The following is a 25386-nucleotide window of genomic DNA, read 5'->3' as shown; positions in this document are numbered from 1 at the left end:
CTACAATATTTTAAGCAACCAAGGCTGTACATTTTTCTGGACTTTTAGAATACTTATTTTTTTAAAGGGGCTTTAAAGAACTACTGCTATAAATCTCAAAAATGCAATAATAACAGGGTCTTTCTGTTTGGAGAATGTTTCATGTTTTAAATGAAAGCATAAACCTTGTGTTAGATGCACTTACTCTTGTCCAAAATTTCTCTGACATGCTTGATTTGTACCATTATACAATGCATAATTTTTATTTTAAAATAACTTATTTCTCAAATTCCCCCCTTCCCTTATAATGTAGTACTACGTAGCACGAAGTATTAAAGTTGGAATTAAATAAAAAGCGCGAAAATAATAAAATCCATGCAAAACAAATATTACACCCATGAGAAAACTGTTGATACTGATGCTGATAATTACCTCTCAGTGGCAGAAGTCCAGGTGCTGCTTCCGTGACACAATGCTTCCACAGCTCGCTCCTGCTGGAGTCTCCAGTTTGGCCTTCTGCAATGCTAGAGTACCACGTCCTCACAGCCCAGCCCCCCCTCTGCAAGCAGTCTGGACATATGCAAAGGACTAAAGCCAGGTATTCAGCCATTTACCAGAGCTCACAAAGTGATTATGTCCCTGTATTCTTGCTTAAGCATATTTTTCCGCTCCCTCCATTTTTGTAACAAAACAGTATGGAAGAAAATGTCGAACAGTTTTAAATCTTCCTTTGTATGTGATTGCTGGCTGCAGCCCTGGCTTTATGGTGCAGTGCCTTTGTGACTTCCACCTGCCATACATTACATTATTAAATTTCCACCTGCCATACTGGGGATGGTCCCATGGGCAAGCGCACGGAGCACTGGATGGACACACTACAGCATGTGCAGGTATCACTGCTGTGGCAGGCAGCTGAGTCTGCCCAAAACTCATACTGGCTGCTGTAGGCACACAAACAACACCTGACATAGGATTTTAAAGGGCTGATTGTACACTACACAAGCTGCTTTTTAACAATATCTCAGTTGTCCAAGTCATTAAAGTGCTATCCTCATTCCTTCTATTAAAATTAATATTGATCATTCATACAATATATTGTGGTGTAATAATGTGCTTTTAAATTATTTTTTAATTATTACTTGATGTAATAATGTGTTTTCACACTGCTGTGTCTCTAATGACCAGAAACTACTTTTTTTTTGACACTTCCTTCAATGAGAGTTCAAAACCTGACTGGATGCAGTCTGTAAAGTCAGACATTTTCTGTTGAATATCATATCTTACTACAGCTCCACCTTCTTCTTTCTTGTGAGGTTCTGGGGTAAAAGTACTGACATAGAAGAGGATGGCTGGGAAAAAAAATGAATGCTTGACTCATTTGTCAACTCTTAATGCCTATATAGGTATGACCATAAAGAAGTTTAATCATTACATTATTTCTCAGTTCCTAGAATCAAGATACAGAAGTGTTCAAGGAAAGGATCAGGTGTCTTGGTGAGAGCAATAAGATTGAGCAGCATCTCAACAGTAATTTATTTCTTTGCTGCTGGTACTTTCATAGCCTGCTGCTTTTGGGACAAGCCATATAAACCATGATGTTTATCCTTCCCCAGCATAAGAATCAAAAGGCATCTCTCTTCTACCTGTAGGCTGCATAGATTATTACAGCAAGAGAAATTATAGTTCCTATCTTTTACAAAGCAAGAGAGAATCAGAATGAGCTGCAAATATAAGAGTCGTGCAAACTACTAATTTGGTCCAGAATGTTTCCCAAGCTCAGTTTAAATGCATGCAACAACAACAACTATGAGTTTGAGCATATACCTCTGTCAGACATGGTTCATAGAGCACAGCATTTAGAATTCTGATGACTATTTTCCAACTCACACAGTTGAAAGACTAGAGCTGCTACAGAATGAAAACAGTCACTTTGAGAGTAAAAAATAAATAATTTAATGCACAATAATATAATCAGATTACTCCTAAATAAACTAGTAATATTAGAAAGAGAAGAAAATTTTTTCATTACATTTCTAACAGTACAAAATGCTTTTAAAATAAAAGTTCTGTCCAGCAGTACTAACATTTATAAGACTATAAATAAATGACAAGATGTAGTTCACTCACATGGTAGTGAATATGTTCCATTCTGTATAAAGGTAATGCTTAATTTTTATGTTATAGCCAGTCACCGCCTGTAACTTTTGTGCCACTCTGGCCTATGCCTTCTGCTCCAGCACCATCTTCTTGGCACTGATTCATCTCCTCTGGTCTCTCATCAACAAGAACTACTATTTACTGCCTTATTAAGGCAAATACCTTACATCTGTGCATTTTTATCCCAGTGCTAGGCAGGAACTATAATTAAGGATATAGACTAGTCTGCAGATTTACAAAAACAGGTCAAATATCTGTCTATTCACTAGTAGCAATAACTAACTGTAAAAGCACACTGCTAATTTGACCCTTAAAATATTCCTGTGACATTCAGCTGCATTAGTGAACAAGACATGTCTCTTCATGCTGTTGCTTTCTTCTTTTGTATTTCACATTGAAGAAGAGAAAAATAGAGCAAAGAGCACCTTATCCAAGGAGGCTGTAGGAAGAATAAGAAAATTATGAGAGCTAAAGCATTCTTAAGAAGCTAGTGCAAAGGCCTAGCAGGTAATTGCAGGTAATTAAAGAATACAAATACATACACACACACACACACACACACACACACACATATATATATATATATATATATATAGGTTTTTACAAGGAAAAACCAACAAATAAATGTGCCATATGAAGTTCAAGAGAAAAAGAAAGGAGCCATGTGCAAGACTGCTTTCAAAGCTCATGCAGAACATTAAGATTTAATCATAAGGCAAGAGAAGGCAGAGCTTTCAAAGTCAACAGAGCATGAATCAAATACATGATTTTCTCAAGGGTGAAATGGATTACTGAGATATAGAAGAAGGAGGTAGTGGTTCTATAGCAATACAACACTGTCATATATATATACCACATTTTCCATTTACAGTATTGCACCACAGGCAGTATTTACAGGACAACAATTTTAGAAGCATTTCTACCTAATGAATAGTTCCCTGCCCTGGGATTACTTGTAGATAGGGAATCGCATCTCCTCTAGGTAGTGATGAAGATGAAGAATCTTTCCATAATTTCTCTGAAAGTTAAAGAGAAATACTTTAACTTAAACGAAATTTTAAACAGTTATTTCAACATATTCTTTCCTGTCCTCTTTTACACTCTTTTCCTAAGAATCCTGTCAATATATAAGGAATAAAATTCTTCTAAAAATTGGAACTGATGACCTGTTGATCTCTTGTCCCTTGGTAAGAATCCCAAGAAAAACCAATACGAGTTTATTGCAAACCTTACTTACCTACACTGCAATGCCGAATTGTTAGCCTAGGAATATTCTAAAAGCACACAGGTGTGACTCAGTAAATTGGCACTGGGGGGAGGCAGTTCCATGCATTTAGCATTGCTTCAAAGCTCATGGGACTTTTATATGGGCATTTCTATCAGGACAAATATAAATGCATTGGAATCCCTATCTAGTCGCTGGTAGTCATCATCTAGAAAACCTGGAAGAATGAACATTTGTTTCCTTTAAAGGTATTTCTGTACATAATAAATTTTCAAAAAAACTACACAAAGACAAAAATCAGGATTCTTTTTCATCCCTTGGATTAAATTTGTTTTGTTAGCATTCAAAACCAAATGTACAATAAGGAGAAATATTTTTAATTGTTTGTCTCCCCATTATGGTACACATACATACAAGGAGAATTTTTCTGTACAGATAAAATGCAATATTAGATCAGAAAAGTTTGGTTGGAGTCCACAGCTAACAAGTCTCATCACTATTCCCTTTCTCATCAGAGGACCAAACAGTGAGTCCCAGGTTTTAAGTTAAGCATATCAAGACTTTCTATTGAAAGCTATTTTAAAATATCCTTAATACTGTTATGCAAATCATATATACTAATGAATCTCAATATCTTTCTAGAAATATTTCCCTCCTTTCACATAAATACTTCTGCTCTCTGTAAAGAAACAGTTTCTCTAAGGTACAGCACTTACATGTGAGAGAAGTCAGGTTGAGCTTTAACCTGTCACATTCAGATGTCCCAGGATTAAGAGTATCTTCATCATAAATATACTGACGTAAAATGTTCCTTATAAAATCTGGGTTCATACGGTTTTCCATAAATCCCTCTGTTGATGGTGGTACAGAAAACACTAGCTGATAAATTACGGTGGAGCTTTCATTACTGAAAAACAAAGCCAAGGATGAATGTCTTCAAGTGTCAACAGCATCTTTTCTTTTTTTTGAAAGACTGACTTTTCGTATCAATGTTGGGATGGATTTTTATTAAAAAAACATTTCCCCAAGAAAGAAAACTGCCAAAGATGCCAGTTTCTGTCTCCCTTCTCAGAACAGCTCTTGAAACTGGGTACGTACTCGAAGCCAGCCAGAGACATGTTTTCAAAACCATGAGGGGCAAATGGACTCGTGTTCTGATGGGATGCAGTTTTCAGTACTGGTGCTTCACAAGAAGCACTTATAAGAAGTGTTGCAATATCCTGTGCATAGTTTCACTAGAAACCTGTAGGAATGTTTATTTTCGTGCTAGCAGTATCTGGGACCACGCAGCTGTGCTCCTGACTCAGCTCTGGAGTGGATTACACAAACCAGTGAACTGGAGACCATCTGTGGAGATTTCATTTTTTGTGGTCTACCAAAACTGACTACAATTCAACAGCTATCTTCTATACTTACAGAATTCAAAACATTTTCAAAAAGTATTTGAATGGGGGAAAATAAAAGGAAAGAAAGAGAGGGAGAGAGCAAGAGAGAGGCATCAAAGAGGCAGAGAGAGTTATTATCTAATCAATATATGTGTAGAACTACAGCTTTGTACTTGATGGTCTAAATCATAGTTAGTACCCATAAGGCTAAGGAGCTACAGTTCACTGTTGAACAAAGCTGGCATGCCCAAGGCAGGCAGGGCAAGGGAGCATATTCCTCAAGGGAGCAAAGTGCCTTTGCAACTGCCACTTGCCACATTGCAACGTGGCTATTCCTTTGTCATTGCTATCTCAAAAGAACTGTGACTTTGCAAAACTACTTCCCTTGATTTTGTCCCATCTTTCTGATTTCTTTTGTAAGAGTTCTTTTTCAGAAGTCCTTGGGAAAGCTCTCTGTCTTCCCTTGCCTTCCTGCTATTCTCACCATGACAGGAGACATGTATATTCCTCTTGCCTTTATATCTTTTGGGAACAAAATTATTCTCTCCTCTCTATGAACCCTATTTTATATATTTAAGATTATTTAAACTACATCAATCTTAAGCGTTTCCAGCAATTAATTTTTCTTTTAATAAATATCCTTAAACATGTTTATTAAGGGCTGCAAATGGAACCAAAGATAACAGAGATTGTGGAGAGCCTGGTTCAAGCATGGCTTAAAGAAAGAGGCCATGAAGGTATACAGCTGATGGGAAAATAAAAGGCAGCTGTAAAGCAGCAGTTTCCAGGCTTGATTTTGTAAATAACTAGGTTCTCAGGCACCTTTTTTATAAACAGCAGGATTCTCAGACAGTCTTCTCAGTCCTTGGCTGTTCTGGGAACAGATATGAAGGTTTTGAGAACTTTTCATATCACAGTGACAACACTAATTTTGGTTTCAATAAACAACCACGGGTATTGTAAACAAAAGGAGGGGTTAGAGTTTTCTCTGTAACCTATTGCGAGCTCGGATTTTGCAATATGCATGAAGTTAATTAACACTATTATAAAAGATGACTGATTTGATCAATAAATTGGAGTCGATGCTGATCAACAAAGATGGGTCGTCTCCCTTCGCTTTCAACAAGAGATGATACTACACAGCAGCAATATGTTCCTGTTGTTATGTAATTTTAGCAGCATTTACCACTTACACCAGATGATCCTTTGACCAGTTTTCACTGCCTATACACATAATTTTCCCCAAACAACCCTATTTTTCAGAGATTTAAATATTGTACATTAGCACATGTAAAGTCTCATCAGAAGCCTGTAATTTTCAGATAACTTTGGGGACAGAAATTGCTTACCTGAAAGAAATCACCTGAGCTGACCTAAAGTAACGTCCTAAAGCTGGAGATGAGCTGTACACCTCTGTTAGCTGACAGAGAGAGAAAAAACAATGTTTCTTCTATTCAATCTCTTTTTTGCCCTCACAAAGAAAAAAAAACCACAGCAAATCATTCTTACAAAGTGCTTTAAGGAGCATAAAAACAGGTGCTGAAGATCAAATAGCAGCAAATATCTGCCCTGGAAAAGGTAGAGAGTTATGTAAATTTGACAGACAAATTAATTGTACATTTGAGTGATTGCTATGTCACCGTAACACAATGGGGGCACTCAAGGTGAACTAAAAGTGTGTGCTCATGTTGCTATGTGCAACTAATGCTGTTAGGTTTGGGGTCTAATTAGTACCAAAAGGCCCTTCTAACTCTTACTTTGTGGGGGAGAGGGTCTCTGTCTTGAGACTGCCTTCCCACCATGTCCAAATGATAACTGCCATGTATGCTGAGCATATTTCAGCTGTAACTCAGAGCTGTGCTGGCTCAGCAGAAATGACAGCTATAAACTCAGACTGTAATCATGTACTCATAAGAGAATGCAGCATGTAGGATGTTTAGCCCATATTATGCTTAGATGACTTTCCCAGGCCTCTCCTAAATTATTCAATGATTCTATGAAAAAGGTGAAGACAATGTCTTTACAAATGGTCAAATTTATGGGGAAAAAGTCCATCATTTATTGTGCTTAAAAGCAGACAATATTTTTTTTCTAGATTGTGACTTTAAAAAGTACAACACAATTTATTTGTGGACTTGCAAATGACTGAGTTGCTATGCAGGGAAACAGAAACTTAAAAGGCAAAACGCTGAAGCAGAATCAACTTTGCCAAGAATTACATAAACACTTACCCTCTTAGTAATGTCCTCGGAGGAGAAGTGTGGGAGACCACACATTAACTCCAGTGTTCCTGAAAAATTGTGAAAATTTCCATTGCTTAGTAATTCATCAGGATCCCAGTAGTCATCCTCATCTGTGTAAACATCTAATAATTAAAAGGAGATAGAAAGGGGAGAAAAAAGTTTCAGATAGCTGAAGTATTGAGCAACAACCCTCTTGGCTTTCTCATAGATTTCTTAGGTAAGGACTGACTGGGAAAAGACAGAAAGAAAGTGCAAGTCACCTGAAAAAAGTGACAGCACCTGGAAGTCAACCACCAACCTCCATTAGCAAAAGTCATCTGCTCTGGGAGTCTGACAGGCAATGACTCCATGGGACCTAAGTCATCCATGGCACTTGTTCCAACATTACAAACACAATTTCTATCCTCATAACCAAATCTCTGGTTGTGATATTTCCTCACTTAGCTACAAACTTGAATTTCCACCAGATCAGGATACCATTTGCTTGCTGCCTGCTAAGACAAAAGCATTCACAAGAACTACTGAACTACAATACCACCCTCTGCAGTCAGTATCCCAGTTCCTTCAGCAGTTTACTAAAGGACATTAAAGGATGTTATTGTTGCATTTGTGTTCTATTAGAGTGTACATATTGCATGTTTGTATTACTGTAGCCAAGAGCGAGATACTTACTAGAATAAAGAATTAGGCTGATGAGAATGACCAGGAAGATCACTAGAAATATTGTAAATATAACCGTCCATAGTTTACACTTCCAGAAAACTACATTCCTGCATGATTTCCAGCCATCTCTCTCCTAGGTATAAAAGAGAAGGGCATATTGATTAATCAAATAAGGCAGGAAAAAAAATATTGAAAAATGTCTTGACTGTCACACTTAGAAACAAAACCCCCACATAGATGGGAGAACCTCATTGGTAAGCAATGCCCTGCATCAGGGGTTCCAAGCCTTGACTACTGCTGCAGGAGAAAATGAGACCTAGAGAAGGTAAAGGACATTCACTTGAGAGAGATCATTCCCCTTTGTGCAGAAGTTCCAACTCCTGAATGGCCCATAAAGTTAAAGTACTGCAAAGGTGATTTCTTGGCTCCACATTTGGTTTTTTTAACTACGTGAATTAAATTTGCATATTCCACAAGCTCTCTTTTTAATGTTTTTCATCTCTCCCAACTAAAAAGTGTCTCTGGAGGTACTTCCAAAATCATTCACCTCTGCAGCATTGATGATGTCAACCTGCATATCTTCTGGATGCCAGCATCCAATGCAAAGGCAGTGCTATTCAATAGATACTATTGCGTTAAACCCTCTGTAAAATAATTGAGAATTTTATAGTTGACTTATTTTTTTTTCAGAAGATTGGAAACTTGAAGGCTATTGAGTGTATTTAACAGAGAGTTTAATGCAAATCTCACCTGCTCTATGAGGTCAAAAGAAAACTTCACTCAAAGCAATTGTGCAGGTATGTACATTCATATGGGAGAGAAAGGACAATACCTTGCCTGTTATTTAATTTTTATAAGACTGAAAACCACGACAGAAATTAGTCTTTTAATGAGTTAATTCAACAGGACAAGTATTAAAAAAAAAAAAAAAAAAAGGCGGGGGGGGAAGGAGTAAGCTTAGGTGATGGATGGCAAAACAGATAACTTCATCTGTTTTGTTCCACAGCCAGAAGAATCAGAGGACTGAAGCAAGGCTTGAATTCATAAGCAGACCATGCTGTCTTTTTAATTACTCCTCTCTCTTCCTCTCCATCCACCATAATGGTAGTAATAAACTCTATGTCTTTTCTGTCATCAGTACCAGGTAAGGAAAAGCAAGTGCTGTAAGTTGTCTGGGACACACACATGCAGATTGGCAGAAACCAGCTGCTGCTGGAGGCAATAATCCAGGTTTCCTTCCTTTACTTTTTGAACTTTCTAAGAACACAGAATAACAGGAAGGCTTTCACTGAATTTAACTGAATTGAGCAGCTGGCTAAAAGCTTCTATGTGGTGGCAAGGGAACAGGGAGAGAAAACAGACACACAGAGAAAACGCTTACAAGAGCGTTCCTTCAGGAACAGAGGCAGAAAAAGGAAAACACTCTCTGTAGACACCTCTGCACACAGAACTTTGCTCTGCTGGAGCATGAAAAGCAAACACTGAGTATGGTTTTGTTGACAGCACACTTTCAACTGTCATCTCATTTACTTTTTTTGTTATTCAATTTTTAAAATATTTTATAGAAACATATATATATATTTTATAGAGGTATGAATTTCAATTTAATAGTTAACATTAGCATATAGTTTTGTATTTTAAAAAATTTTAAAAGCCAGTAACTACTGCCTAGAGTGCAAGTATGAAATCAGCCATAGCCTCATCAGTTGAGACAGGCTGCTGTCAAGTCCAAGTTTTGACTGAGCTACCATATAGTAAAATCAGGACCCCTGACAAAGAGTATTTGCATCTGCTTTCCGAAGCATTCCAAAACTTCGGAATGCTGAACACTTGCTTTATTAAAATTATATTATATTATATTATATTATATTATATTATATTATATTATATTATATTATATTATATTATATTATATTATATTATATTATAACTATACTACAAAGAATACTAAAGAATACTTACCACTAACTAACAACTCATGACTGTCTGCAGACTGACAGTCCACACAGCTTGGATCCGATAAGCTAATTAACATAAACAATCTCCGCCAGAATCCAGTTACCAAATTCCTTCAAGTAAACAACCTTCCCAACACATTCCACATGTGCAAAACACCAGGAGCAGCAAGCAGAGATAAAAATTGTTTTCCCTCTGTGCTTCTCCAGGAAAAAACCTGAGAGAGAGAATTATGTCTCCCTCTGTTCAGAGGGCATGTTAATACCACACCACCGCATGTTTAGGCTGTCACAAAACACAACTCTTAATCATACATAGCAAACTGGCTTGATCCCAAGAAAACATTCAGTTCCACAACTAGTCCAACATCTTCCGAACTTTGCCAATAGGCCAGGGGGAAGCAACAACAGCCGAGAAATTCTCTCCCTGGTGGGCAGGACAGCTCTGATTAACCTGCCAGCTGAGCAGAAAGCAGAGCATTGTAACTTCCAGTAATCTGTATAGGGCAGGAAGCCACTGGCTATAATCAGCATAAAGAGAGCTCAAATGAAAACTCAGCTTTGGAAAGGGAAAGGATAAGCCCAAGGGTTAGCTGATCTCTGGCTCTCCTCCCCCCTCTGCTGCTCCTCTTTGCACCTCCTGGAATGTGTCTAGCCCTGCAGCGAGCTGATTCAGCTTTCCAGACCACGGGAGAAGTAACTTGACCCCTGACACAAGAGAACAGAGCGGGATTTTGCCTAGTCAGCGGAATAAATGAGGCCCAGAGGTGTGAGCAGCGGGGCTCCCCGAAGGCAGCAGTGAAGTCACAGGAGCGGGAAGGGACGGGCGGTGCCTCAGGCAGACAGCTCCCGGCAGTCAGCCGTGCCCACAGAAAAGCAGGAAACATCTTCCCACCACCACAAATGCTCCTGCAGTATGTAGTGTAATTCACTACATACTACAGCAGTCACGTGTGAATATGTTATTCTTCTGCCAGAATTAGTCTATTCCGTAGCTTTAAAATAGGGACTAGGAGCTACGTCCCTTAGGATTCATGTGCTGATCTTAGCTGAGGGTTTGGAGCATTCTGTTAATACAAATTCATAATGGTTAGCAACTGAAAATTACTCAGACATAATCCAGCATGCTCTGTTCGAGGACATCTTATTTTTGTTTGGTAGCACTGTTTCCTGGTTGATTTCTACTGAAAGAAAGCCTGGCTTTAAAACTTACTTCATCTTTTCTCTTTTCTGGTTTTGAGCCCAGTCCCATGGATAGCACATTAGAAGAGAAAGCAAAAGGAGAACCAATTACAGTTTCACTTCCTAAATTAATGCTTAAAATCCCACTCTCAGAACACTTCATTGATAAGGAAAAATAATTACCTTTAACATTTTTTTAGCCTCTTTCCCTCTACTTCAAACAGGAAATTAAATAATTTCTACAAAATGTTCCTTCAAGTATCATTTCTCTTGCTGTGTACTATTTCCCCCACAGGAAGGATTAAATGACCAAATGAAATTCCTACCTTTCTCGTTTGAGCATTTAGAGGCTTGTCACGATCAGTCTCACTTTCCTCCACATTATGTTCCCGTAATTCAATAATCTCTTGCTCGTGAGCAGAACTCTGCCTTTTCATTGCTTCTGTCTCAGAAGAGGGTCCTCTGCGAGAACCTCTGTCTCTGAAGTGAGCATGGAGCCAGCCCATTTCCTTCTTGTTTCAGCTGCTATTATGGTCAGTGGTAGCTCAGACACGAGGCTGGAAACAGGAAGAGTGGGGATAGTGTTCACAGGAGAGGTCTCAAAATGCTGTTAAATTAGGGGAATTCCTTGGAAGAACAAATAAAGTCGGCTGCCCTAGCTGCAGAGAAAGGGAAGGCAGAGGAAGTAGTGATTTGCATAGCTATGAGAGCTCTGACTCTCAGCTGTGCAATACTAGGTTTTCCAGTTTGCCTACCTGCCTGTACCAGCCCTTGACAAGCAAGTGACTAAACCTTCAGCAATGCGGGGATGATTTTGAAAGGAACCAGTATTTTCTCTGCTGCTGTCAGCCAAAACAATAAAATGTTATTACTGTTATCCATGCAGCTAAACAGATGCGGTGCTGAACAGCACAAACAGATTAAAAGTTCATAGAGCATGTTGTTTGCTTAGGGTGGGACTCTGTCAACACTTGTGATTCTAGTCTCCCTTTATAGTCAATAAAGAAATGGACACTAACGACCTTTGTGCTATAAATTGTTCTTCCTCTAGCTATTATACTGCCTAAAATCATATCTAGTGTTAAAGAACCATTTATGTCCTTTAACATACTATCCAACCTAAACCTGAGAAGCTGCTTTCTGGTAAAAAAAACCCAGAGGACATAGATAAAGAGAAGAGAAAGATGGGCTTCAATTTAATTCTGTGCTCTACAGGACATGCTTTTATGAAACAACTGTGGTGATTTGGTCTGCACTAGCTTTCCACATGCCCTCTCATGTGCACTAGGAGTCTCTCATAACAGCTTATTGTAGCCAGGGGCTGATTTCGAACTCAGCCTCCTAAATATCCTTGATCCTACCTCATCTTATTTCTCCTGTTCACAAGCCATCCCCATGTTTCTCCTTCCTTTCCACAGACCATCTCTCTCGCCTCTTACTCAAAAAGCCTGGGCAGACAGCTGGTACTCACACCCTTCCTTACTCTTTTGTCCCAGCACAGGGAGTATCATGCATTGAGAACCAAACACAGCCTCTCTCCCCAATGCCCTTTCCACTCACAGCACCAATCCTTTTTCCTGCCAAAAGCTCAGGGTGTTCTCCCCTTGTCCCACCACTCCAATTTTTTCTTTGTGCAACTCACCTTGGTTCTGCTCTCTGAAGCACACCCAGGGTTTGCATTCCTGATGTCATGTCACACTCATCCAGGCAAAGGCACTCCATGAAAGTGAGCATGTCTTAGGTTTATTCCACAAGTAAAAAGAAATAAAAATTGCATACCCCACACATTTTGGTTCTGAGAATCTTTAAAGCTCTGGAGGACTGAAGGTGAAACTGAGCAGTCATCAAGATCATAACATGTATCTGGATCTACAAAATCTTACTTGGGACATCTGACACTAGAAAAGCCTTTATCTGGTTCTCACTACTCCTGCTGGATATTGGGCTCAATTATTTAATTTCTGCTCACAGTAGACCTTCCTACTGGATTGTCTGAAATCAAAACTGCTCCTCTGAGACAAAGAGTTAATGATTATACAGATCTCACCATGCAAAGGCCAAAGTCCTTATTTTATTTTATGTATTTATGAAGAAACTGCTTGAAGTCTTTCTTGCATCTGGGGGATCTAACTTCCACACTTTGTGCATTTCTTCCATGTGAAATTCTGACCCTTCAGCTTTGCAAAAACAGGAAAGTCCAAGTCACCAATGTAGTTCTGATTACACATGGGGTTTATAGTTTCAGAGGCACATCCAAACAAACAAAACATAGTCCCTTGCAGTTTTAGCACATGTTTATTAAAAAGGAAGATGTGAATAATTGAGTAGCTGCTAAAGAAACAACCCTCCTAATATGCAGGCTTTGAATATAGCTTATGCTGTAAGTTTGACACAAGCTGGGGCAAGATGCCCAACAGGAGAAAGGAGGGAAAAGCAATAACAGTGTTAAAAAGAGCAGTCTCACTGCATGCAGATTACAGTGCTAGCCCTTTTCAACATTTACCCCACATGCTGCCAAGGTACGTCTGACACTAAACAAAGATCACATACTTATGTACTGCAGAGTGAGTGTGCTGTGTGGACTGCAATAAAAGGTGTTCAAACTGCCAGTTTCATCTTTTAAATATATATATTAAAGGTGAAAGCTAAACACTTCCAAATATTGAGCACAGCTTAAAGACCATCTAAATGGTCTTAAGGCCATCTAGACAATTCTTTTATTAAGCTAAGTACTGGTATTCTGAAGTCCCATAAACAGCTTTGGAAACCTTAAATTGGCTAGATTTGGAGTGATAAGCTCATCAGGAGAATAAAATTTAAAAACTTAGATCTACTACCAGGGTTAAAGGAATGTTGCTATCATTTCTTATGTTACTTTCTTTGAGCCCAAGGATGAATCCAACCACATACATCCATTCTCCTTCTATGTCCATTTCAATTTAGTGTGGCCTTGTGGGCACAGCCCAGAAAGATACACACAAAAAAAAAAATTCCTGAGCCTGCAACTCTGCTTTCTGTGGACCAAGGACAGGACAAAAAACAATCCTAACCTACCAGGAGCATGCTAAAAATTCACAATGGATGCCAGAGCTGGAGAACTACACATGTAACATATTGCAAATATTAAACCCCTACAGTTAGTTCAAATTCTGAAGAGAATTTAAGAAGGCAGTATAGTTTCTTTTTGTTCAATGGATTACAACTCGTTCATTCCTTCCTTTTACTTAGACACCATCCCAAAGAACCTAAACAATACTCTTCCAGTTACTTAATGAAAATTTATTGCATCCTAGCATTTTTGAGCTATATATCTGGTATTTTTAGGAAAACACAGTAGAGACCCCAAAAAGTTACAGCCCAGAAAGTAAAAATCATGCCGTTGCTCATAACTGGAAAGAATTAATCTCAGCTTTAGACACAATACACTATTTATATTTTTGAGAACGATGAAATAATTATTTGTGTTTAGGATCCTGTAACATACCTAAAGACTTGAATATATATGGCATGTGGCCATTTTTATCCAGATAAAATGTGGAAATAAATATAGATAACAAGGGACAAGGAAGGAGAGAAGGGTTATGAATGAGGTATGGCTGGATTTTTGTTACAGGTTATGAACCATTTTATTTTGTTTCTAAGGCAGTGCTGTTTCTGCAAATAGCCATAAGGAAGATGAATTCATAAGGAGCCCAGAGTTCCTCTGAGGCTGAACAGTTATTTCTAGATGAACCACAAATGATAGTTTCTTCATTTAAAAATGTATTCTTTCACCGAGGAACGGTCAATGGCATTTTCATGTTGTATCATCAAATTGACTACAGCAGGAAGCAGCTTTCACACAGAGGTGATCTGCATTTTGTCCTTGGCTCACCAGTTTGTATTCCAACAAATCCAGTCATAAAGTCCTGTCACCTTGGTGTACACACCAGGACAATTGCACCGAGCACACCCTTCACCCTAGCTCACGATGCCAGCAAGGTACCATCTATTGCCCTTCCCTGTCCAGGCCAAGGGACCTCCAGAATCTCCCCAAAATGAAGGAATCCAGCCATTAGTGCACACACAGAGAGCAGTGTAACAAAAAATAGGTTATTTAGGAACTGTAAATACCTGCCCCTCTTTGTCTCAAATATTAATTAAAACTTACTTCTAGATATAATGTACTCAGCCAGATGCCATATTTATTCAATTGTTTTAAATTATGGATGCAGCACACTTACCAATATAAAGCAACGGCGAGAAGCAGTTTATAAAATTACTCCTTGATAATGTCTCATTACAGGATTCATAGAATAACTCACCACAGCTCAGATAGGGAGAGAAGAAGACAGGGATGGAAATAGGGAATTCTACTACAACTTGAAATAGGGAATTCTACTGCAATTTGAAATCTACTATAAATTGTTCACAGGTTGAAGGCAGATCTCTTATACTGTGTGTTAAATAGGAACAGAAAGATACCACACACCCAAATCAAAAAAGCCAACTAACCAAAGCAAACCCAAACCCGACAAACAAACCAGGCACAATTGAGTATTATCAGTAGTTTTATAATCAAGACTGACTCAACAGTAGACTACTTTGTAGAGACAGAAGAAGGAACAAAGACTAAGGAATGTGCAAATAAGAACAGGCTTCTCAAATGGAACATGCAGGTTTGCATAGCAGTATAGAAAAATAAAAAGTTCTATTTAATTCAGTACCCAGGATCAAAGTGCATTTGGGCTCATCAATGGTTTTTTTTGCCTTCCATTATTTTAACCTTCTCTGACCTAGTCTGTTGACAGAACTCTGGGCAACTACAGTGCAGCTCCTCTCTGCAGCTGTTCCTAATGCACACAGGGCTGTCAGCAGCCTCCAAATTCACCCTCGGGCTTGTTTGAGCCCCCAGGTGGAACCAAAACATGTAAGAGGTCAGGAGAAAGCCACGTGCTGAGAAAAGAGTAATAACACAAAGCTTTCATCACCCAACCAACCAAATTTATCTATTATGATGGTACAAAATTATCTAGAGATAAGAAAAGAAGTCGGAGTTCCTCCTTTCTCTCAGGCTGCTGTCATACTAGAAATGTTGCTAATCCAAGAGACTGATGTCAAAGTGACTTGAGAAAGGAGGCTCAGCCAATTACTCAGCCAGTTCTGAAAGACCAAAGGGGTTGTATATCTCTAGGGAAAGGAAGGATCCTAAGCAGAAGAATCAAGATCAAAGAACATTCTAGAGTGATAAGAAAACAGAATGAAAGGGTAATTTTTTTATTTCTTGTGTATCAGGTCCTCTAAAGATGAAAGGTATTTGGAAGCTTCACATAACTTGTGCAACATATGCACAGCTTACATGTCCAGGAAGGAGTAAAACAGAACAAGGCCCTCACAAGTCTGAAAGCATAGTAAAGCAGGTTTAGGGTGTTATGGGACTTTCCTGAGTTCCCAGTGTCATTCCTCTCTAGCACTGTACAGGAAACACTTACAATATATTACAGTGATATAATATACTGTGACAGAAAGTATATATAATATATATACTAGTGGCAGAAAGAAAGGGAAAAAAAGAAAAAACCAACCCCCAAAAAAGTAAAGATGCTACCCAGACTAAGAACTTAAAGGGCCAACATGCCAGAACTCAGACCAACATGCTAAAACTCAGACATAGCATATCATGCTGGAAAATGTCTAGTATGATATACAGCTGAATAGGTTAAAAATGCCCATCTGAAAATTCAAGGGCATTTCTTAAGCAACACATTTTTTGGAGGAATACCACCCCTCTGACATATTTTAGCAAAATAATTCCAAGGTCAAAGTTTGCAGATAAACTCTATGAAATGTTAATAAAAATAATAATTAATTTAATTAAGTCTTTGACACTATAAAAAATTCTACAAATAGTCTATCATGTTAAATAAGTTTCACCCATCATGAGCTACAATCTTGCAAAAGTTATCCTATTGCATTAAAATAATAAAATTTATATATTACACAAAATTTGTACCAAATTGCCTCAGCCTAATATTCAGTAACAAATTTCTATCCCTTTTGCATGCTAACTGGTATAAAAAACACGTTTGTAAAGCTGATACTCATCATCAGAAATTTAAACACCAATGAAGTACACAAGTAGTGTACTAGGAGAAAAAAGGCAGAGTCAGGACAGGGAAGTATAACCAAAAAGCAGTTTCTGGTTGTGTGTGTAAACAAGCTGGGGTTTATAACTTACACTACTGTGATGTAGTTACAACTTGTAATTATACACATAAATGAATGTTTGAAATTAAAAAGCACCATTGCAGCTGCAGTTCCAAAACTTAGCTTAGCTTTTCCTTTTGTATTTCTTTTTAACTGTAACAATAAATTACTCATCATACTTTTACAGTATTTTAGCAATTCCACATCCAGATATTAAAAAAGATAAAAAGAAATTAATACAAATAGCGCAATTCACAGGTGAACCTTTTAGTGCAGACGATTCCTTTTATCTTTATATTTTTGTTGTCTGGTATGAAATATAACTGTTGAAGAAGAAAAAGAACTCTTCTCGATACATTTTACCCCTTGCATTTGCAAAATGACATTTCTCAAGAGAGTCAGAGATTATCCATTATGAATTTTCTTCCTTATTTTGGAGGGCTTTTAGTTGCCATGTTAAATTAACCATAAATTCGCACTCAATAAAAAAGAAAAACCAAAACCCAAACAACAACAACAACAAAAACCCAAAAAAACCCTCACCACACAAACAACCTAAAACTGAAGAGTTTTCCAAAGAAAGCAAACATTCCTTTGTAGTTTTCCTACCAGTTCCATATTACTGGCATGCATGAACACCACCATTAAGGTTCCCAACACACAGCATACGTGAAGTAGTAAGATCATCATAGAGCTTGTTGCAAACACTTTGGTTAATCATTCTCACTCAAGCTTCCTGCAGTGTTTTGGCAAGATGACCTAGAAAAAAATACAAAGGGTATTGCAGAGGTTACGATGGCACAAATTTCTTACAGAGATACCAATTATCAAAACAAAAGAGAATTGCTTCTAACTCAAAATCTACCCAGCTAATGACAGCAGAGTAATTCCCTCACCTTCAAATGGTGCCTGCCCTTATTTTTGAAAGCTAGGTTGTTCACACTACCCAATAGCCATAGATGTTCCAATGCACCATGCACCACCTTTCCATTTCCCTAGCCTTTATCCTTATGACCTTATTCTATCAGAAAGTAGTAAAAGTGCCATGCAAATTGTAGATAAGACTGCACACAGGGTGACTAAATTTGAATGCTGTTTCAAATTATGCCTGAAGCTTTTTGTTATTATTTAAACCATGGCCATGCTCCAAACAACATCCTAGTCCTACAAAATGCAATTTCTATATAGTTTTCCATTCTCTCAGTTCTAGGGAAGAAACTGAGGAATAAAGCTGAGCATGGAAAAACAAATAATTTTAAAGAAACACCAAAGAACAGTCTGTAACTCACAAATGATGCTAAGACTTTAATTCTGAACTATGGTATTGACATGAGGTGCCATTGTGAGCTAAATATCCTGATCCTTCTGATGTGCTGAGATGCTGCCCAAGCCTAGGTTTCAAGCTGTTTAATGCTGAGACAGGGCAAGGATCCCTCAGGCTCCCTTGCTACCCCTCTCTACCTCAGTGTGCTTTTTTCTGCCTCCCCACTGCAGCTGGCTGCTCCAAGCTACACAGAGGCAGAACTTCATGAGGCCTTTGATTAAGACAGAGAAAATGAAAGATCCTCCACATTTTTTTGCAATTGCAATTATTGCTGCTTATGGCTCTATGTTGTCAATCAGAAACAAATTCTTTCTCTGCAATAGTTGCAAATTACGGATCTCTTTACTTGCAAGGTTCTATTCATCCGATTAAATGAGTCATGATCATTTGCTTTTCAATGATCTATGACACCTGAGTATGCATTTTGTCACTTATCACTTGCTATCCAAGCAACCATTCAGAATTCACAGACTGTAGCTAAGGAGATCTTTTCTGGCTTTTTATAGACACACTAAGTAAATGTCATGGGTTTGGGGTTTTTTTTGTTTGTTTTGGTTTTTTTTTTTTGTGCTTACAAGTATAAATATTCCATTGTTAGAGTTTAAAACTAAGCCAAACTTGCAAAAAGCGTATCCAGGAAAGGAACATACTATTTTCTTTTATGGCTCCCCAGCCAGTTACATAGCAGACAGTTCCATAAAGAAACACTCTAGAGGTGCTAGGTAAACAAATGGGCTCTACCAGCTCACTGAAGAGTACAGGTGTCTCCATTTCCAACAGAGCAATGTCATAGTCTGAGATAGCTTTGTCATGCTGTGGGTAGACAATAATCCTTATGATTGATCTCATAGCTACATGATTGTTCTTTTCATTTATAGTATGTGAGCCCATATACACTCTCTATCCCATTGGAACAGAGTATCTGTAAAAAAAAGTATTTTTAGAACATCCCATTGGAAAGCAACACAATGTTAGTTCACTCTGTTTTAACTACTTTTCAGTATTTGAGGACATTCATCAAAACCATGGTGCATTTTCAATTTCCACTACCTAAACTGAACATCAATGAGGTTTTCACTCATTGATCAATATATAGGACATGTATTGGGATAAAAGGCCATAGTTCTACTCAGAAAACTCCTGCCTTTTGAAAGAAGGGGGAAGAAAACAATGGTGTTTGCCCTACATCTAACAGGACAGTGTTCTGTCATCCAGGTTTTACTGGTAATGGAAGCAAAAGAATAACTTCAAAAATTGAAGACTTTTGAAGCCAGCAGACAACACCAAGTGTTCGTGTAGGGATGTCATATCACCAAGTTATTACCTGGATCAACTTATCTAGATAAGGAATAGCTTCTACAAACTATTGAAAGCATCTTTGTAAGGTTATTAAACTGCAAGTACTCTAGAACAGTATAATTTCCTCACGCCTTGCAGAATCAGGATCCAGGAAGCAATGGGTAACAGATATGAGCCACCTGTTGGAGATCACAAATGCACCACACACGTGGCCATGTGCCCCCATCTGTAAACTTGCTTGCCAAGGCCACTTCTCATATCTCGCATCTTCACCTTCAACGATTCTGTTTTTTCTAAGCTGGTGTCTTCCACAAGCTAACAGAAATAATTTAATAAATTAGTAAAAAGCCCACCAGTTAATTCACTTTGCCATGCTTGACACAAACTTTTACCCTTAGACCTTACTGTGCAATTGGTAAAAAGGTGAGTACTTGCCCATTTTCACTCAATGGGTAGGTCAGATATAAAGCATTATCTGTCTTCCTGTGTAGCTTTCTAAAGAGTTGAATAACTCAAAAAAAGGTTAAGCACAATTTAAAAGTTCACTTGAATAATTCTTGTCTCTATTCCCTCCTTACAAACACAGCTTGACTACATTTCATTCAGCTTAAAAAAGCAGCAAGACCTACCAGCTTATCCAGGAAGTGCATTACTTGAAATAAGTCATCATAGACAGAAGGGATGAGCTGATTTAAAAGAAACAGTGCAAAATTCAAGACAGACATTTGCATACCAGGAAATAAATTTTTTTAAAATTCATATTTGATTAACAAATTCTTAATCCAATAATGCTTAAGAATAACACGAATTGATGATTTAGTTTTCCAAGTAACTAACAAATTTTAAAATGAATGTTACCACACCAAAATGTGATCTATCTGCACAGTCTCTTTTCCCATCTCACTCAGGATTTGGTTTCAGCAAGCATGTTCCATTGAGGCATTTGTATGCATAAGGGGAGCAACTTTGGTGTGCTGAAATAAGAGAGAGAAGATAGTGTCACATGTTTGGAGTCATGCTTTCAAATTATTAACAACACCCTGCACATCCAGCAAGTTGTTCAAAGCTACGCATTCTAGTCTGCTTAAAGTAGTAATCCTATACTAGTGTAAACTGGTCCCACTGTGGAGAGCGAACAGGGGAATGACCCACCCTAATTAATGATCACACTAATTTCAGTCTCTACTGTCCCTGACAAAAAAGAAGACCCTTCAACTGTCCACACTCCCATTTTACATAACTCTAACCTGAGTAAGTGAGGCTTCTCAGACCTGTTCTTTTGCCTTCACCAGAACCACGGGCATTACAAATAATAAAAATTCACAGCATCTTTTAATTTTCAAGTGAAATTGAGAAAACCGCAGAAGAGCTTTATACCTCCCTCCAATAAATTTCTGACTAAGGACTATCACAGTTTACTATGTGAGAAGCCTGATAGATCTCATCAATTGGCTTCCATAACTATTATTTTTATTACCAGTTGTTTACAAGGACCTCTAAACAGTGGGAGGTAGGTTTTTTTTGAAAAAGGATTTGCTCCTGGTTACCCCAAGACTGAAAGCACGACAAAAAGTACATAAGCAAAATGAAGCAATTCACTAGGGAGCCATTGGTAGTATCAGCAATGTCCACAACCATTGAGGACCAACAGCCACATGCTACACTCCCTACTAGAGGTCATCTGGATGTTTCTCTGCTGTTTCTGTCAGACATTTATCTACCTTGGTTTTGGTAGTACACAGTGACAGAGAGACTTGTGCTGTACTATCTGACCTTGGGTTACCTTCTGGTCACTGTTTCTGGTATCTTTTGAATGTTCCCTATGTTCTTTGACATGCAATGCCTAGTTTACGTACAGTACACTAGCTGAAGCCTTCCCACTGGTGATCAGGAAGGTATTTTCAATTTCCTGTTTTATATCCTAGTGTGACACTTAAAAACCCCAGAACAAAGACAACCAACCACGAAATACAAACAAAACTCACAGAGTATTTTGTGACTCTGACTAACAAGTCAGCTTTTGAGCAACAATCATCCCCTCTGCCATTTTTTCATCAAAAGCAACTTAGGCGATCCTAAGGCATGTCAGTTTAATTATCTCCATTCAGATCTTCACAGAATCACAGAATATTCTGAGTTGAAAGGGACCCACAAGGATCAACTTTACAGTTCAACTCGTGGCTCTGCACAGCATCACCCACAAGAGTTACACCCTGTGCCTGAGAGCATTGTCCAAATGCTTCTTGAGCCCTGGCAGCCTTGGGGCTGTGACCACTGCCCTGGGGAGTCTGTTCCAGTGACCAATCACCCTCTGGGTGAAGAACCTTTTCCTAATATTGAACCTAGTCTTCCCCTGATACCACATCAGACCATTCCCTCGGAAGTGTCACTGGTCACCAGAGAGCAGAAATCAGACAGCTGCCCCTCCTGTTCCCCTCACAAGGAAGCTGTAACTGCAATGAGGTCTCCCCTCAGTCTCCTCCAGGCTGAACAGACCAAGTAACTTCAGCTGTTCCTCATACAGTTTTCCCTCAAGGCCCTTCACCATCTTTGTTACCCTCTCTTGGACATTCTCTTAAAGATTATTATTTTTTATATTGTGGTGCCCAAAACTACCCCCATCACTCGAGGTGAGGCTGCCCCAGTGCACAGCAGAGCAGGACAATCCCCTCCCTCACCTGGCTGGCGATGCTGTGCCTGATGCACCTCAGGACAAGGATGTCCCTCCTGGCTGCCAGGGCACTGCTGACTCATATTCTTGTTTTTATTTTTCTCCATACATATTCTACAGCCTTTCAGGACCCCTTACAAATGCATCCCTCTTAAATACATCCATATTTCTATTGTGTAACACTTTTCTATTTCAGAAGCACCTACTCTAATCCATAATTTAGATCACGAACAAAATTATGTGACAATCCATAACAATATTGGCAGAATGATATTAAAAATATTCTTCCTCTTTGGCAATCAGTCTTGACCAATCATTCTGTGGAAACAGTTTCCTGTATTTTTTTCTCCCCACATTTTCTTTACTTATTGATAAGCTTGTCACATAAAACAGTGTCAAAATACAATTTATCTATTTATCCTCTCACAGCAGGGAACTAAAACAAAATTTTAAATTTCTATGCTGGCTTTAATATTATTTTCACTATTTACAAATAGCTTACTTTGGCTATTTCTTGTGCATTTTTTCCCCTTTGGAAAGTTAACTTATAAAGACTGGTGTGAAATTCCCTCTTGATTTTTCTGTTCTCCCACTCTTTAAAGAGACACATTACACAGCCTCTTTTCCACACTTTTACATCTTCACCCACGTGCTTCATGTGATCCTTAAGATTGCCAGCAGTAGTTTAGAGATAATTTCAACTCATGTCTCAACTTTGTGGAAAAAACTCTTTACAGAAAACAACAAACAAGAAATGATTTCTCTACCCCAATCCAATTCAGCAGTACCATCTGGGCAGCCTTTCCAACATTCAAACTAATTTCTTGAAGGAATGCACATTCTGTCTGCATATCTAAGGACAAGCTAGAAAAATAAGAAATCAATGACACTGGAAATATTGAGAAAGTCTCAATGCAGTAATGCAGGACTCTACCATGAAGAAATAGTAAAATTATTATTAAAAATTGAAGTTTGTGTCATTTGTAAAATAAAATGAATATTTAAAAAAATCTCACTTGGCACAATCTGTCAAAGATTTTTATCAAGCAGTCTGAATTAAATGAGTCACCTAAATATAGTTAGCAAATTGAATTTACATTAATTGCCTCTAAGGGTTGAAAGTCATTCACCACAGATACATAACTACTGATAGGAAGCATTTCTTTAATTTGTTAAGGAATGTATTTAATACAGGAAAAAGAAAATAAAATCAAAAATAATTTTCCTAAGGAAAAGGAAAATAAAATCAAAGCTAGGCTTCTCTTTAGTATTACAAATACATATTTCCTCCTATTAAAATTCTGTACAAATTAATCTCTATGTTACTACACTCAGTGTCTGATGTGAATAAGTACTTTATCAAACAATTCCCAAAACTCACAGTCTTGTATGCAACAGCCCTTGACCAAGAATTTCTTTCACATTCACATTAACTAACTACTAGTTAGTTTAGATGGTAAGTTGTTTCTTTACAATATGTAAAAATGTTTGTTCTCTTTGACTCTTTCAACTGTGCAAGAAAAAAAAAAGTCTCTGAAAGAGTAAGTAGCTCAAACCACTCCTCTTTCTGCCCAAGTGAAGTAAAATGAAATTTTCTCCCATTTAGCACCATAGGCAAATTAAGAGCTACATCAGATTGAAGGACCAAATCCACTTGTCCCACAGTAGTCTAATCAGTTCCAATCTGGATTAAATTAGTCTTCTTCACTGCCTTGCATGTGATGTCAGTGGGAGGAAAGCACACACCACCCAGCCAGCACAAGCTCAAAGCAGGAGTGTCTGCATTTTCTTGTCACTTCTCCCTGAAGTTATGCAGCTGATGGCTGGCATTTACTTTCCAGGTCAGCTCAGAGCAGAGCATGCAATTTTTAGTAACTGTGCTTTGATAGGCACCCAACAATGGGGAAAAAACTAACCTCAGGTGGGTGATTGCAGGTACTTAAGATATGGGAAAACATGACTTTATTTTTTTCCTTCTCCTGTTACTACTGCTGCAGGGAAGGCTGATATAGGCCAGCGCTCTCCATCCATGCTGGTGTCTGAGATAGCATTCCCCAAACTACTGCATCTACTTGATACTGACACATGACAGCCATTCCACTCCTCCTGAGTCTTTAAACAGAGCCTCCTGACTGTGACTAAGAACTGATTAAATAACTTTGAGCCATCTGCTTCCTGCCTCAGTGCTAGGAGCAGAGCACACAGATACACACAATAAAGGCAGTTGATTTTGTTAAAAAAGGTATTCCTAGGCTTGGAATATTAACCATTTTTGAGGCAAAAACCAGAGTAACCACAGAACTAAGAATAGTTAGTAACTTTTTCTGGTAGAAAGAGGACCCACATTGTTGGAAGAAGAAATCCCTGAAAATTTGTGTCTTATAGAATGACTTATTGGATTCAGGGCACCCCTGATGAAGGAAAAAATGATGAGGAGGACTCCATCTTATCACAAGGCTAATTAATTACTTTATTATACTATATTACACTATGTTACATTACATCTAAGCTGAATCTGCCAAGCACTCAACTGCACTGACTCGTGACTGCCCACTAACAGTCCCGACACACACATGGATTCAATTGGCCAGTGAATCAAAACACTCACACCAGAATCCAATTACCAATTCCCTTCAAGTAAACAACATTCCACAATGCGTTCTACTTGTCAACAACACAGGCGCAGCAAATGAGATAACAATGGTTTTGATCATACTTTTCTCTGCTTCTCTCAGGTTCAGAGAATGTGAATCCCACAATGACTGACCACAAAACGTGCCATTTATTTAGAGTGAAAGGCCGTGAAACAAGAATCTTTACCAGAAACCTTAAAATTTAAATGCTTCTATGTCAACAATGAACAGAACTACATTCTGACAAGCAAGCTGAGGATTTGAAGAGTCTTCTCAAAATGAACAGATCTCATGAAATCACAGAGAACTTTAGCTACCTAGACATTAATTGGGTAAAAAAACCCCTGGCATTTAAAAAATCTGAAATTGCATCTTTTCTAAGAAATGTCACAAATAAATATACTCATATCTCCTGAAAATTCATGTTCCACCATCTGGAAGACCCCCAAAATCTAATATTGATCCAGAACATTTTCTGTTTCAG

The 25386-nt window shown here is 38.2% G+C and overlaps 1 protein-coding gene across 3 annotated transcripts; it reads right to left on the bottom strand.

The window, feature by feature from the left end:
• Positions 1-1908: 1908 nt before the first annotated feature.
• C2H3orf52 (chromosome 2 C3orf52 homolog) lies at positions 1909-12808 on the bottom strand. Of its 3 annotated transcripts, XR_010026659.1 has the most exons (8): positions 12432-12803; positions 11116-11346; positions 7662-7785; positions 6978-7111; positions 6096-6166; positions 4078-4268; positions 3060-3154; positions 1909-2575 (listed from the first exon to the last, which is right to left on the bottom strand). XR_010026659.1 is itself a non-coding variant. In XM_063148232.1 (7 exons), coding segments are annotated over exons 2-7 (627 nt in total). In that variant the 5' UTR covers positions 11296-11346; positions 12432-12808; the 3' UTR covers positions 1909-3152. The 3 variants fall into 3 exon arrangements, 2 of the variants coding, with proteins under 2 accessions (XP_063004302.1, XP_063004301.1); XM_063148232.1 differs by having other exon boundaries at positions 1909-3154; positions 6978-7036; positions 12432-12808; XM_063148231.1 differs by having other exon boundaries at positions 1909-3154.
• Positions 12809-25386: the final 12578 nt, after the last annotated feature.

This window comes from Melospiza melodia, chromosome 2 (genome assembly GCF_035770615.1).
Source record: "Melospiza melodia melodia isolate bMelMel2 chromosome 2, bMelMel2.pri, whole genome shotgun sequence".
In the NCBI taxonomy this organism is placed as follows: Eukaryota; Metazoa; Chordata; class Aves; order Passeriformes; family Passerellidae; genus Melospiza; species Melospiza melodia.
The sequence above is the reverse complement of the archived record's forward strand: the minus strand, read 5'-3'. Positions and strand labels throughout refer to the sequence as shown.